Consider the following 14580-nt stretch of genomic DNA (forward strand, 5'->3'; position numbering starts at 1 on the left):
ATATAGTTTAGTGAGTCTTATCCACTTCTGAAAAATATGTTGTAAAATGGAGTTCAGAGTCAGGAATATAAGGTTCGGTTAAGGAACCGAAATGGTTAAATTGAAATGATGTAGAGAAAATTCCCATTATCAATACATTTTTCCATTAACCCCTTAGGTAGTAGAGGTTTGGTTGGGGATGGTTGTATTGATGTGAAGAAAAAATATGGCTAAGAATATGATGCAATGTTGAACCAAGCCCCATGTATCTGAGGTTATGTCCATGGCGGTTATGTTGAAGTACAATCAACACTTCCCTCCCATAAATACGATACATTTGAAGTTGGGTAAAGGAAGGTTAGGTGCAGGGGTGGCTTAGTTGATGGGCAAAAACAAAACACTTATCCAACAATATAGCTACAATATTGAACATAAATCCAAGTATGATAGGCGAGGGACAGTTAGATTCATATCCCCCAAAAATTACTTTCTATGAAAATGGATACAATGTTCAACAAAGATCCAAGCAGGTTAGGCACAGTGCGGTTAGGTTTATATACGAAATCAAACAATTTTCTAAGTATATGTCGTATCAGAGCACACAGCCTCACCCACCACCACCCAGCACCACCCAGCTCCATCCAGAACCACCCAGCCTCACCCAGCCAGAACTCTGAATTTAGGTCCAAGGTGGTTGAGTCGTGGTAATATGAGTAAAATACCTAGCATCAACACACTTCTAATAATAATAATAATAATAATAATAATAATATATTAGCAAAATTAGCTTTAATCCAGGGTGGAATGGGCGTTGGAAGCGGACATTACCAGCTCTAACAGTTAACTCACACTGTGTACGATTTTCTTAGGTACATTTAGTAGAATTTGTTTTTTTTCGTGGGATAATTTGGATGAATTTAGCAAATGTTGTGTTGTGTAAGGTTAGGTTAGGTCTGGTTTGGTAGAATTGATGAAAGAAAACACATCAGGATATTGGAAATAGCTAGATGGACACAGTACCAGCTCTATGAAATGGTCTTGGGAACTAAGTATGTTATGTCAAGACTGGATGTCGGATATTGGAAATATACATTGCATTTAGATGGAATAGGTGAAAACTTGGGGTAAAATGTAATTTGACTGTGCTATGATACAAAACATTATGGGTATATTTGATGGACATTGGCTCAAATTAGGTTAAATTTAGGTGGGACAGTATAAATTTTCCAGACTTTAATCATATCTAGCTTTGGATATGCTAGGCCAGGATGGGTAAGGTGGTGAGAGTAGGATGGAACAGGTAAAATGTGGGAAAAAATGGGCTTTGGCTGAACTATGATACAAAAAATTTGGGTATATTTGGTGGAAATTGGCTTAAATTAGGTGGGAATAGCTTAAATTTTCCCTAACTTTAATGAAATCTAGCTTCGGATATGCCAGGTCAGGTTAGGTAAGGTGGTGTATTGGGTAGGTTGGAATAGGTTAAAATGTGGGTACAAATGGGCATTTGCTGTGCTATGTTACAAAATATTTGGGTATATTTGGTGGAAATTGGCTTAAAATAGGTTAAATTTAGGAAAGACAGCATAAATTTTGCCAACTTTAATCAAATCTAGCTTTGAATATGCTAGATCAGATTAGGTAAGGTCGTGTAGGATAGGTTGGAATAGGTGAAAATGTGGGTAAAAATGGGCTTTGGCCGTGCTATGATGCAAAGCATTTGGATATATTTGGTGGAAATTGGCTTAAATTAGGTTGAATTTAGGTGGGACTAGCTTAAATTTTGCCAACTTTAATTAAATCTAGCTTTGGATATGTTAGGTCAGGTTAGGTGAGGTTGTGTAGGGTAGGATATATAATATCTTAGGGGTAATGAACTAGCATGTTCATTAAATAGTGTAAATTTACCTATTTGGGGGTTCGAGCTATAGCTGCCTCATGTAATGTATGGGCAGAGGTGATATAGGCTTGCATGTAAGGTTATGGGATACTCATATTTAGTTAGTTTAGCTTTTGCTAGGTTGAATTTGGTTAAATTTTTGTTGTATAATGTTATAGTCCCAGGCAGACGAAAAACGAGTCTCCCCTTTGAGAATTATTCTATCAAGCCTGACCTGATTGGAAGGTCCAGGAAACATAGAGGTGAAGATACAGATGTGAAATAGTCACGCGGATTTAATAAACGATTTGAGATTATGGGCAGTGAATAAGAAAACAGATAATGACTGGTTAGGAGATGTGGATAATTTGCTGGAGGCCGCGGTTGTTCAACGTCCTCCCAGCAAGCATAAGAAATATTGCCGGAACAACCGTGGACATTTTCAAGAGGAAACTAGATTTGTTCCTCCAAGGAGTGCCGGACCAACCGGGCTGTGGTGGGTATGTGGGCCTGCGGGCCGCTCCAAGCAACAGCCTGGTGGACCAAACTCTCACAAGTCGAGCCTGGCCTCGGGCCGGGCTTGGGGAGTAGAAGAACTCCCAGAACCCCATCAACCAGGTATCAACCAGGTAACCAGGTGAGGCTCGCTTCTGGAGGGCTTTGATCTCACTTGAGCGCCAAACATCGCAGGGGAAAGCCGCGCTGCGTTCGAGCTCCCGTCAGAAAGGAACCCCTAGTGATATATCTCCAAGAGAAGAGAAGTGTGCAGACGTGCCAGCTGTGGAACTGAGCTGGGAACGTTGTGATCTCAAGTCCTGGACGGCGAGGAGTGTTTATTCAGCCGCCCAGAGACATTATCGTGGGCCGTTGGAGTGTCCTGACCAGGCTCTGTCAGAGGGAAGAGCGCCCTCGACCAGACAATCTGTGGTAAGCACGATTTAAGCCAGTTCATAGGGATTGCTTGTAGTTGGTCGTGTGCCCAGCGACAGTAGCAATGTTTATTGATAAGTTAGACATGTTTTGATACGGCAGAAGGCCTAAAATAAGAGTGTGGAGAGGGAGGAACACAGAGCGACGTCTGTCCCCTCTGAGCGCTGGCAGGTGACTGAGAGCTCCCGACGGGACCCTCCCAGAGTGAGTGAGGCCCGCTGGGCGAGGTTGAGCATGGACCAGCCCAAAACAGGGAAGTCTACTCTCACAGTATGTAGAGAGCTGATAGAGGTTGGAGGCAAGCATATTGCGTGGTTATTTTTGTTTATGTGTTTAAGGGGAAACATTTTATTGGAGTGTCAATGGGTTGCAGGTTTGTCTTTGGGGAAGAAGTTGCTGAGAACTTCGAAGCCAGCACAGAGGGAGTAGTTGATGAGACTCCAAGGTAGTGGAGGAGAGGACCTCGAGCGGTGAGGAGAAGTAGTGAAGAGGAGTGTCACGTGCTTCTGTAGAGGTGGTGAAGCACCATAGTTGCTCGAGGGAACTTCATGGTGTAGCAGCCAGGAGAGCTGTGGAGGACCCTAGTAGAGGTAGTGAAGCACCATAGTTGCCCAAGGAAAACTTCACGGTGTAGCAGCCTGGAGGAGCTGCAGAGGATCCTGGTAGTTAAGCCCGGAAGAACCTGAAGATAATACGGTAGTGAACTTCCAGATGTGGAAGGGAAGTTCTAAATGATCACTTGAAGGGAGTTGATAGAGTGTTTGTCTTTAGCGTGTAAGACGCAGTGAAAGGCGAGTGATAGTTTGCCATTTTTGTACCTAGGAGTGTTTATACTGAAGCATAGAGTTACAGTCGTAGGCTGGATTACCTACAGATGTATGTGTTCTAGGACTGATAGGGTGATCGATTGATCATTGTTGTGTATCAAGGAACATTTATTCTGATATATATATGTTATTGCACTCATACACTGATTTTCCTTGTACATGTTTATAGATATATATATTCTCATGCTGATAGTGCAACATTGTATTATAAGACTTGATCTACTTGAGGAGGTTGATAGTATCACGTGGTGAATCAGGAGATAGGATACCACTTGATAAGCTGATGATAGAGTTCTGATAGTGTTAGAGTGCAACCTGACTGAAATAGTATAGAGTGTAGGATTCAGTATTATTATTATATGTGTGTATGTATTGTGTATGTGCTTGGTCCAGTAAATGTATTCAAATTTGCTGGTGTTTGCCCTTGTCCTAATTAGGCTTCCCAGGAAGTAGTAAAGAAGGAGAGAGAGAGAGAAAGAACCAAGAACCACTACTGTGGACAGGGTAGAAGGTAATACTAATAAGTCAAAGGGGATTGAGGAGATCATATCTCATAAAGAGAGAGTGGGGAGTCACAGCGGCTCGAGTGGGTGTGTGCACGTGACAACGAGGCTAAGTGTTGGAGCCGCATCCCCTAAACGTGTGACGTTGAGCCCCTCTCCAAGAGCCAGAAGCGCCTAGTGTGATCTCCTAGTGAGGTATAAGCACTCTACCGAGTTGTGGGTTGGGTTGTCCGTAAAGGAGGAACAACACGACAAGACCACCAACCCACACTATAATAATAAGTATATTTTTTTTATAGATCTAGATGAATTTAGGTTCTAATTGGTAGTATTTTTAATACGATACAGTAAATTTGCTTAAATTATCATAGAAATTACTGACTTCACCTAACCCCACCTGCCCTGACATAACTAAGGCTGGAACCAATAAGTCTGTTGGATGGTTTGCCTAAATAAATATGGGTGATTTGATTGAAGAGGATCTAACAAGGGGGTATTAGTAAGGCATTAAAAACAATCGACATATGTTAGATGAATAGTCTAGCACTAATAATGTTGAAACATTGATGGAAAATGTATGTGTTTTTATATTGAGCTCATAGGATGTTAGACGTATCATTCATTCATGTGAAATTCTGACTTTTGGGGGAGTTGGTTCAACTCAGCATATTATAAATAATGTCCTAAACATCTCTAGAAAAATATCATGCAAATTGTGTATAGTTTGACCAAATTGGCTGTGATTGTATTTGTACAAATAGCACAATTATTATACTTTTGCAAGTTGTGTATAATTTGTGTAGGTTATGTATTTTGCATAAGTTGTATGATGATTGTAAATATGCATTGATTATATTCCAACAAACTGTGTACTGTTTGTGCAAGTTGTGTATTAACTGTACATGGGGATTTGCATGTACGTGCATTTGTTGAATTGAGTTGTGTTCATATTTTGGCTAGTTGTGTATTGAATATATTTTGTTCACGTTGTTTATTAATTGTGTATAAGTCGTAAAAGTATTTGAGTGAATTGGGTATTTATGCTGGTTGTGTATTTACATATTTGGGATAGTTATGTATTGTATTTGTGTATGTATTTGTATTTGTGTATGTATTGTATGTATTTGTGCTGGAAATGTATTTGGTTGTATCTGTGCAAGTTGTGTAATACTTATGAAAGATGTTTAATAATTGTGCAAGTTGTGTTTTAATTGTGTATATTGTGTATTTGTATATGGACAAATTGTTTATTTATACCTTTGAGTATTGATTGTCATTGTGCAAGTTGTGTAATTATATAACAAGTTTGCTTGTACTAATTGTGCAGACATGTGTATTAATTACACAGTTGTTCAATAATTGTCCATGTTTTATAATCGTTTTGTGCGAATGGTGTATTTATGCAAGTTGTGTTTTTATTTTAAGTGGAACTAGTGAAACAGTGTTTTTGTGCGAATTGTGTATTTGTGTAACTTCTGTATATGTTTTCTGAAAAATAGATCTTCACGTGCAAGTGTGAAATATTATTTGGTTTATGAGACCATATGTATTATGGTTTATTATGTATTATGGTTTATGAGTTTATGAGGTTTATTTGGTTTATGTGGGAATTTTGTGAAAATTATGTTTATGGAATTGTGTAATATTAGTGAAAGCACTTTTTGGTTGAATGAGCGCATATGCAATTTGTTATATTTATGCAAATACCGAACTTTGTGTAAATGTTATACTTTGAGTGTATGTAATATTTGTGTATATGGTATATTTTGTGCGCAACTGACATATTTTGTATGTAAATGTCATATTTGTCTATAAATGATGTATTTTGTATGTGAATGGCATATTTTGTGCGTAAATAATATATTTATGTGCATAAATGTCATATCTGGTGTGTAAATGTTATATTTTCTGTGTAAATGGAATATTTGTGTGTGAAATGCTTTGTGCTTAAATGTTATGTTGAGTGCAAGCGTGTATGTGTTTTGTACTGTGTGTTTTTGATTTTGTGTATTATTAGTGTAAGTATAAGTGTTGCATTTTGTGTGAATAATGTTAAATTAATATATATTTTTGTGCGCCTTATCTCAACCTTAGCTTTTTATGAATAATTACTAATATATTAATTTCAATGGGACATGTAAACAATTGATTAATAATAATAATAATAATTATTATTATTATTATTATTAGTAGTAGTAGTAGTAGAAGTATTATCATTTTTATTATTATTAATATTATTATTAATCATCATCATTATTATTATTACTATTATTATTATTATTATTACTGCAGCATGTGAAGGTAATAAAGGCGACGTGAGCTGCTATTCCTGCAGCACTGTCAAGCGCTGCACCGCAGAGTTCACCTGGATGAACACGACCAGTTGCAGCGGCTTCTGCTTCAAGAAGATGTCTGATGACGGTAGGTTGTCTCACTCCTTTCCAGACACGATGTTGGGTACAGCTACATGAGTGTGCATACTGTTGGGCACAGTTACATGAGTACTGTATATTGTTGGGTACAGCTACATGAGTATTGTATACTGGTGGGTACAGCTACATGAATATTGTATACTGTTGGATACAGCTACGTGAGTGTTGTATACTGTTGGGGACAGCTACATGAGTGAATATACTGTTGGGTACAGGTACATGACTGTGTATTCTGTTGGATACAGCTACATGAGTGTGTATACTGTTGGGTACAGCTACATGAGTTTGTATACTGTTGGGTACAGCTACATGAGTTTGTATACTGTTGGGTACAGCAACATGAGTGAGTATACTGTTGGGTACAGCTACATGAGTTTGTATACTGTTGGTTACAGCTACATGAGTTTGTATACTGTTGGGTACAGCAACATGAGTGAGTATACTGTTGGGTACAGCTACATGAGTGTGTATACTGTTGGGTACAGCAACATGAGTGAGTATACTGTTGGGTACAGCTGCATGAGTGTGTATACTGTTGGGTACAGCTACATGAGTGTGTATACTGTTGGGTACAGCTACATGAGTGAGTATACTGTTGGGTAAAGCTACATGAGTGTGTATACTGTTGGGTACAGCAACATGAGTGAGTATACTGTTGGGTACAGCTACATGAGTGAATATACTGTTGGGTACAGCTACATGAGTGTGTATACTGTTGGGTACAGCAACATGAGTGAGTATACTGTTGGGTACAGCTACATGAGTGTGTATACTGTTGGATACAGCAACATGAGTGAGTATACTGTTGGGTACAGCTACATGAGTGAATATACTGTTGGGTACAGCTACATGAGTGAGTATACTGTTGGGTACAGCTACATGAGTGTGTATACTGTTGGGTACAGCAACATGAGTGAGTATACTATTGGATACAGCAACATGAATGAGTATACTGTTGGATACAGCTACATAAGTGAGTATACTGTTGGGTACAGCTACATGAGTGTGTATACTGTTGGGTACAGCAAACATGAGTGAGTATACTGTTGGGTACAGCTACATGAGTGTGTATACTGTTGGGTACAGCAACATGAGTGAGTATACTGTTGGGTACAGCTACATGAGTGTGTATACTGTTGGGTACAGCAACATGAGTGAGTATACTGTTGGGTACAGCTACATGAGTGTGTATACTGTTGGGTACAGCAACATGAGTGAGTATACTGTTGGGTACAGCTACATGAGTGAATATACTGTTGGGTTACAGCTACATGAGTGTGTATACTGTTGGGTACAGCTACATGAGTGTGTATACTGTTGGGTACAGCAACATGAGTGAGTATACTGTTGGGTACAGCTACATGAGTGTGTATACTGTTGGGTACAGCAACATGAGTGAGTATACTGTAGGGTACAGCTACTTGAGTGTTGTATACTGTTGGGTACAGCTACATGAGTGTGTATACTGTAGGGTACAGCTACTTGAGTGTTGTATACTGTTGGGTACAGCTACATGAGTGAGTATACTGTTGGGTACAGCAACATGAGTGAGTATACTGTTGGGTACAGCTACATGAATGTGTATACTGTTGGGTACAGCTACATGAGTGAGTATACTGTTGGGTACAGCTACATGAGTGAGTATACTGTTGGGTACAGCTACATGAGTGTTGTATACTGTTGGGTACAGCTACATGAGTGTGTATACTGTTGGGTACAGCTACTTGAGTGTTGTATACTGTTGGGTACAGCTACATGAGTGTGTATACTGTAGGGTACAGCTACTTGAGTGTTGTATACTGTTGGGTACAGCTACATGAGTGTTGTATACTGTTGGGTACAGCTACATGAGTGTGTATACTGTTGGGTACAGCTACTTGAGTGTTGTATACTGATGGGTACAGCTACATGAGTGTTGTATACTGTTGGGTACAGCTACATGAGTGTGTATACTGTTGGGTACAGCTACTTGAGTGTTGTATACTGTTGGGTACAGCTACATGAGTGTGTATACTGTTGGGTACAGCTACATGAGTGTGTATACTGTTGGGTAACAGCTACATGAGTGCGTATACTGTTGGGTACAGCTACATGAGTGTGTATGCTGTTTGGGTACAGCTACATGAGTATTGTATACTGTCGGGTACAGCTACATGAGTATTGTATACTGTCGGGTACAGCTACATGAGTATTGTATACTGTCGGGTACAGCTACATGAGTATTGTATACTGTCGGGTACAGCTACATGAGTATTGTATACTGTCGGGTACAGCTACATGAGTATTGTATACTGTCGGGTACAGCTACATGAGTATTGTATACTGTCGGGTACAGCTACATGAGTATTGTATACTGTCGGGTAACAGCTACATGAGTATTGTATACTGTAGGGTACAGCTACATGAGTGTGTATACTGTCGCGAACAGCTACATGAGTGTGTATACTGTTGGGTACAGCTACATGAATGTGTATACTGTAGGGTACAGCTACATGAGTGTGTATACTGTAGGGTACAGCTACATGAGTGTGTATACTGTAGGGTACAGCTACATGAGTGTGTATACTGTTGGGTACAGCTACATGAGTATTGCATACTGTCGGGTACAGCTACATGAGTATTGTATACTGTCGGGTACAGCTACATGAGTATTGTATACTGTCGGGTACAGCTACATGAGTATTGTATACTGTCGGGTACAGCTACATGAGTATTGTATACTGCAGGGTACAGCTACATGAGTGTGTATACTGTCGCGAACAGCTACATGAGTGTGTATACTGTTGGGGTACAGCTACTTGAGTGTTGTATACTGTTGGGTACAGCTACATGAGTGTGTATACTGTAGGGTACAGCTACTTGAGTGTTGTATACTGTTGGGTACAGCTACATGAGTGTTGTATACTGTTGGGTTCAGCTACATGAGTGTGTATACTGTTGGGTACAGCTACATGAGTGTGTATACTGTTGGGGTACAGCTACTTGAGTGTTGTATACTGTTGGGTACAGCTACATGAGTGTGTATACTGTAGGGTACAGCTACTTGAGTGTTGTATACTGTTGGGTACAGCTACTTGAAAGTTGTATACTGATGGGTACAGCTACATGAGTGTTGTATACTGTTGGGTACAGCTACATGAGTGTGTATACTGTTGGGTACAGCTACTTGAGTGTTGTATACTGTTGGGTACAGCTACATGAGTGTGTATACTGTTGGGTACAGCTACATGAGTGTGTATACTGTTGGGTACAGCTACATGAGTGTGTATACTGTTGGGTACAGCTACATGAGTGTGTATACTGTTGGGTACAGCTACATGAGTATTGTATACTGTCGGGTACAGCTACATGAGTATTGTATACTGTCGGGTACAGCTACATGAGTATTGTATATTGTCGGGTACAGCTACATGAGTATTGTATACTGTCGGGTACAGCTACATGAGTATTGTATAATGTAGGGTGCAGCTACATGAGTGTGTATACTGTCGCGAACAGCTACATGAGTGTGTATTCTGTTGGGTACAGCTACATGAGTGTGTATACTGTAGGGTACAGCTACATGAATGTGTATACTGTAGGGTACAGCTACATGAGTGTGTATACTGTAGTGTACAGCTACATGAATGTGTATACTGTAGGGTACAGCTACATGAGTGTGTATACTGTAGTGTACAGCTACATGAATGTGTATACTGTAGGGTACAGCTACATGAGTGTGTATACTGTAGGGTGCAGCTCCATGAGTGTATTATGAGTGTAGAACTCCAACAGTTAAATGGTCTGTTACACTTTAAGTACAGTTTAATGTTACGAAACATTGTGTGGTACAAGTGCCCTTGCTGTGTGCTGGTGTCTGCACTTGATCTTACCACATGTTATGCAATAAAGTGATAGAGGATGATGGTGATGCCATGGACGTAGAAATATCAGTGAGTGATCAGTCATCATGCAGACTAAAGATGCTGTATTGAAGCCTGGCAATGGTGACTGATATTACATCAAGAAACAAAGATCGGATTAATTGTATAAAATATTATATACAACTATTTTTAATGCTGCTCTCACAAATAAATTGAAAAGGTGTATTTTTCTCTTAACCTTCTGACAGATAAGCCCAAACGTGTTGTCAGTCGCGGCTGTAAGACAGTGACGGAGGCTAAGGAGTCTGAGGATGATGACGTCCTCGCCTTCTGCAACACTGACCTCTGCAACACTGGTCCTGCAGCAGCTCTTGCTCTCTCTTCTCTGCCGATGGTAGCCCTCCTGCACCACCTGGTGTAGCCTTCCTGCACCACCTGTTGTAGCCCTCCTGCACCACCTGCTGTAGCCCTCCTGCACCACCTGCTGTAGCCCTCCTGCACCACCTGCTGTAGTCCTCCTGCACCACCTGCTGTAGCCCTCCTGCACCACCTGGTGTAGCCCTCCTGCACCACCTGCTGTAGCCCTCCTGCACCACCTGGTGTAGCCCTCCTGCACCACCTGGTGTAGCCCTCCTGCACCACCTGGTGTAGCCTTCCTGCACCACCTGCTGTAGCCCTCCTGCACCACCTGGTGTAGCCCTCCTGCACCACCTGGTGAAGCCTTCCTGCACCACCTGCTGTAGCCCTCCTGCACCACCTGCTGTAGCCCTCCTGCACCACCTGCTGTAGTCCTCCTGCACCACTGCTGTAGCCCTCCTGCACCACCTGGTGTAGCCCTCCTGCACCACCTGGTGTAGCCCTCCTGCACCACCTGGTGTAGCCTTCCTGCACCACCTGCTGTAGCCCCTCCTGCACCACCTGGTGTTGTCCTCCTGCACCACCTGGTGTAGCCCTCCTGCACTACCTGGTGTAGCCCTCCTGCACCACCTGGTGTAGTCCTCCTGCACCACCTGGTGTAGCCCTCCTGCACCACCTGGTGTAGCCCTCCTGCACCACCTGGTGTAGTCCTCCTGCACCACCTGGTGTAGCCCTCCTGCACCACCCGGTGTAGCCCTCCTGCACCACCTGCTGTAGCCCTCCTGCACCACCTGCTGTAGCCCTCCTGCACCATCTGGTGTAGCCCTCCTGCACCATCTGGTGTAGCCCTCCTGTACCACCTGGTGTAGCCCTCCTGCACCACCTGTTGTAGCGCTTTCCCATGATAATTCCCTCCCCTCCCTCCACCGATTTTATAGAGTTACCATGGGAGCTGTTCCTCCGTTTAACGGAAGCAATGGGACCAAACCCTACCCGCCTTTGTTTCCCAAAAACCCCAACTAGATATCCTGTAAATTTTGGGGAGGCTAACCCCATGCATCTGGCTTCCAATCCTGCACACACTGAAAGACTAGCTAACAGACAAACATTTATCTCTTAAAGATATGGATGTTTTTAATCGTTTCTTTAGACTTGAATGATTAAATACTTCAACCTCTGCTATGACTACAATTATATATTAATTCTGTGAGATTTCTTTTAGAGCAAGACTGTGCACCACCTATGCACAGACCCAGTCTGTGCACCACCTGTGCACAGACCCAGACTGTGCACCACCTGTGCACAGACCCAGACTGTGCACCACCTGTGCACAGACCCAGACTGTGCACCACCTGTGCACAGACCCAGACTGTGCACCACCTGTGCACAGACCCAGACTGTGCACAGACCCAGACTGTGCACCACCTGTGCACAGACCCAGGCTGTGCACCACCTGTGCACAGACCCAGACTGTGCACCACCTGTGCACAGACCCAGACTGTGCACCACCTGTGCACAGACCCAGACTGTGCACCACCTGTGCACAGACCCAGACTGTGCACCACCTGTGCACAGACCCAGACTGTGCACCACCTGTGCACAGACCCAGACTGTGTACCACCAAGTGCACAGTCTTGGTCTCGTGAATTTTGAAGAAAAATTGTAATTAGTATTAGGTGAAGTTCTTAAACGTAAAAAATGTTACCTAATATTATAATTATTACAATCCCCAAAATTCATTACATAAAATTTCCTTACTTGGTATTATAATTTATTCCTGTTCGTTTAGAAAATAATAATATTCTAAGAAACCTGTACGCATAAATGCATTGTAAATTTCTCTAAACACCGTATCTTATAATTTTAACTGATATAAATATTTCAGTTCCTTTACCCAATGAACTCAGATCAGATAAAATTTATTTTGAAGTGTTGTAGCTATAATGTTCGATACGTGGAAAATATCTAAACAATATTTTATGTTCGACGTCTGTGAACTAATGTGTATTTTTGTTTTGATGTTATAATGCGGAAGTGCAGCAAATACCAGAGCAGCTGAATTGCCCTTAAGCACATAAAACCAAACATAAGTTAAACAAGCTTTATTTAAGTTAAATAAAAGCTGCTTAGCCTTTGCGGTGTGATAAGATGTAGGAATAAACAAATTTACATGAACAATTAAACACTTTACTGTAAACTCAATTATAACAACAAAATAATTCGTAACAAAATATTTATCCAGACACGAGAAACGGAAAAATTGACTCTGCTTGTAAAACAAAAGGGTGACTTACTCTACTATTTACACTAGATCACACGTCCACCGTCACGCTTTCGTAGCAGGACCACAGCGAGTGAGGGAGGTGAAGTGTAGACCCCAGGATCACTAGTAATAGTCTGCTCTTCCAGGGCTTGTTGTTGTTGTTGTTGTTGTTCTTTTAGATCAGGTACTCAGAACATAAAGTTCAAAGTAGCACGGGCTATGGTGAGCCGTAAGTGGAGGCTCTTTGGAGCCATTATCTGTATCAATGGCTGATACTAAAGGTCTGGAGATGGATGTGAGTCTTCAGCCCCTGGAGGCCTGGCTGTACCAGTTATGGAGCTGGGGTTAGTGTAGACCTTCTAGGTCTTCCGTTTTTCTCTTGCCTGAGACTTTGGCTGAGCTGAGCTGTCGTTGGAGTTTGATGACGTAGGCCTCAATGAGGGAGGTCTTGTACCCGAGTAGGTGTCGTATTTGTGGTGTGGTGGTGGAGCTTTTACTAACATTTCCTCGTTGAGGAGTCCGTAACATCCGTAGGTGGTGTTTTCGTCTTTCGCCTTGCAGCCTGTGGTAGACTCAGGTGTCGTGGATTGGTGTAGATGGTATTTCAGGAGTGTTGGTGGTGATGTTAGTATTTGTAGAAAAGCACGTCTGCTAGCGCGGCTGCTGAGATGGTGATGGTAGAAGGTGTTGGAAGTTGGAGAGGAAAATACCTTTGTTTGTGCCTCCCGAGTCATGGGTAGATCTGGAGTCTGTGTTGAAATCGACCTCTTGGTCGTCCTGGTGGTAGTCTCCGGAGAGGTAGTGGAGGCAGTGAGACTTGGCGCCAGGGGCTATGATGAGGGCCAGCCCATTGGCTATGTATAATGTGTTAAGTTCACTGCCAAACGGTGATTGTCTGGTCCGGTACGCCTCTCCGCTAGGCTAATAAGACCAGGGATAATGCCTGCACTTGATGCAGGGGGCTGTGAAGGAGCCTGTAGGGCCTTGAGTTCTCATTGTGAAGGCTGGGTTGCCTGGTGGGAGGAGCCACTTTTTGGTAGGACCGGAAAGTTTTCTGGTCGGGTGGTGGGAGCTGAGGTGGTGGGGTTGAGCGCCTGGGGATCTGGTCGAGGAGGTAGAAGGGTTGTTTCTCTTGGCTTCACCTGGGCCTTGATTGCTTTCTGTCTGCGGGGCAGCGGTAGAAATTCCGGGGTGATTGCCATCACAGAGCAAGCAGCGATGAGCTGTTGCCTTACATATGAAGGAGTGATGGTCCAGTGCGCACAGGTGCACTTCTGAACGGGGTGCTGACACTGTTGGTCGAGTGGGCAGAGCTCGTAGCACTTGAAGCATTGGTTGGATCTCATGGTATCGTTCCTTTTTTTACTTAGTGGGTGGTATTTAAAAGCCGAAGCAGCCTTGTGTGGCAGCCTGTGTGGCCGCGGCCTATGGCGGTGAAAGTAATCTTCACTGATGATTTGTCGGGTGCTGCAGAACTCTAGGTTGAATACACCCAGGTTCGGATTTTCGTCCTCGATATTGTCCATAATATTATGTTGCGGTCGGTC

General features: G+C 42.4%; 1 protein-coding gene across 1 annotated transcript in view; it reads left to right on the forward strand.

Moving 5' to 3' along the window:
• The window catches only part of LOC123761251 (uncharacterized), a 32408-nt gene extending 21247 nt beyond the window's left edge, over positions 1–11161 (forward strand). The window contains exons 3-4 of the mRNA XM_069315517.1: positions 6411–6539; positions 10662–11161. Of these exons, the coding sequence (XP_069171618.1) occupies positions 6411–6539; positions 10662–10834 (302 nt within the window). The 3' untranslated portion in view covers positions 10835–11161. The remainder of the gene's footprint in view (positions 1–6410; positions 6540–10661) is intronic.
• The last annotated feature ends 3419 nt before the right edge of the window (positions 11162–14580 follow it).

The sequence above is a fragment of the Procambarus clarkii genome, chromosome 81 (assembly GCF_040958095.1).
Source record: "Procambarus clarkii isolate CNS0578487 chromosome 81, FALCON_Pclarkii_2.0, whole genome shotgun sequence".
Classification (NCBI taxonomy): Eukaryota; Metazoa; Arthropoda; class Malacostraca; order Decapoda; family Cambaridae; genus Procambarus; species Procambarus clarkii.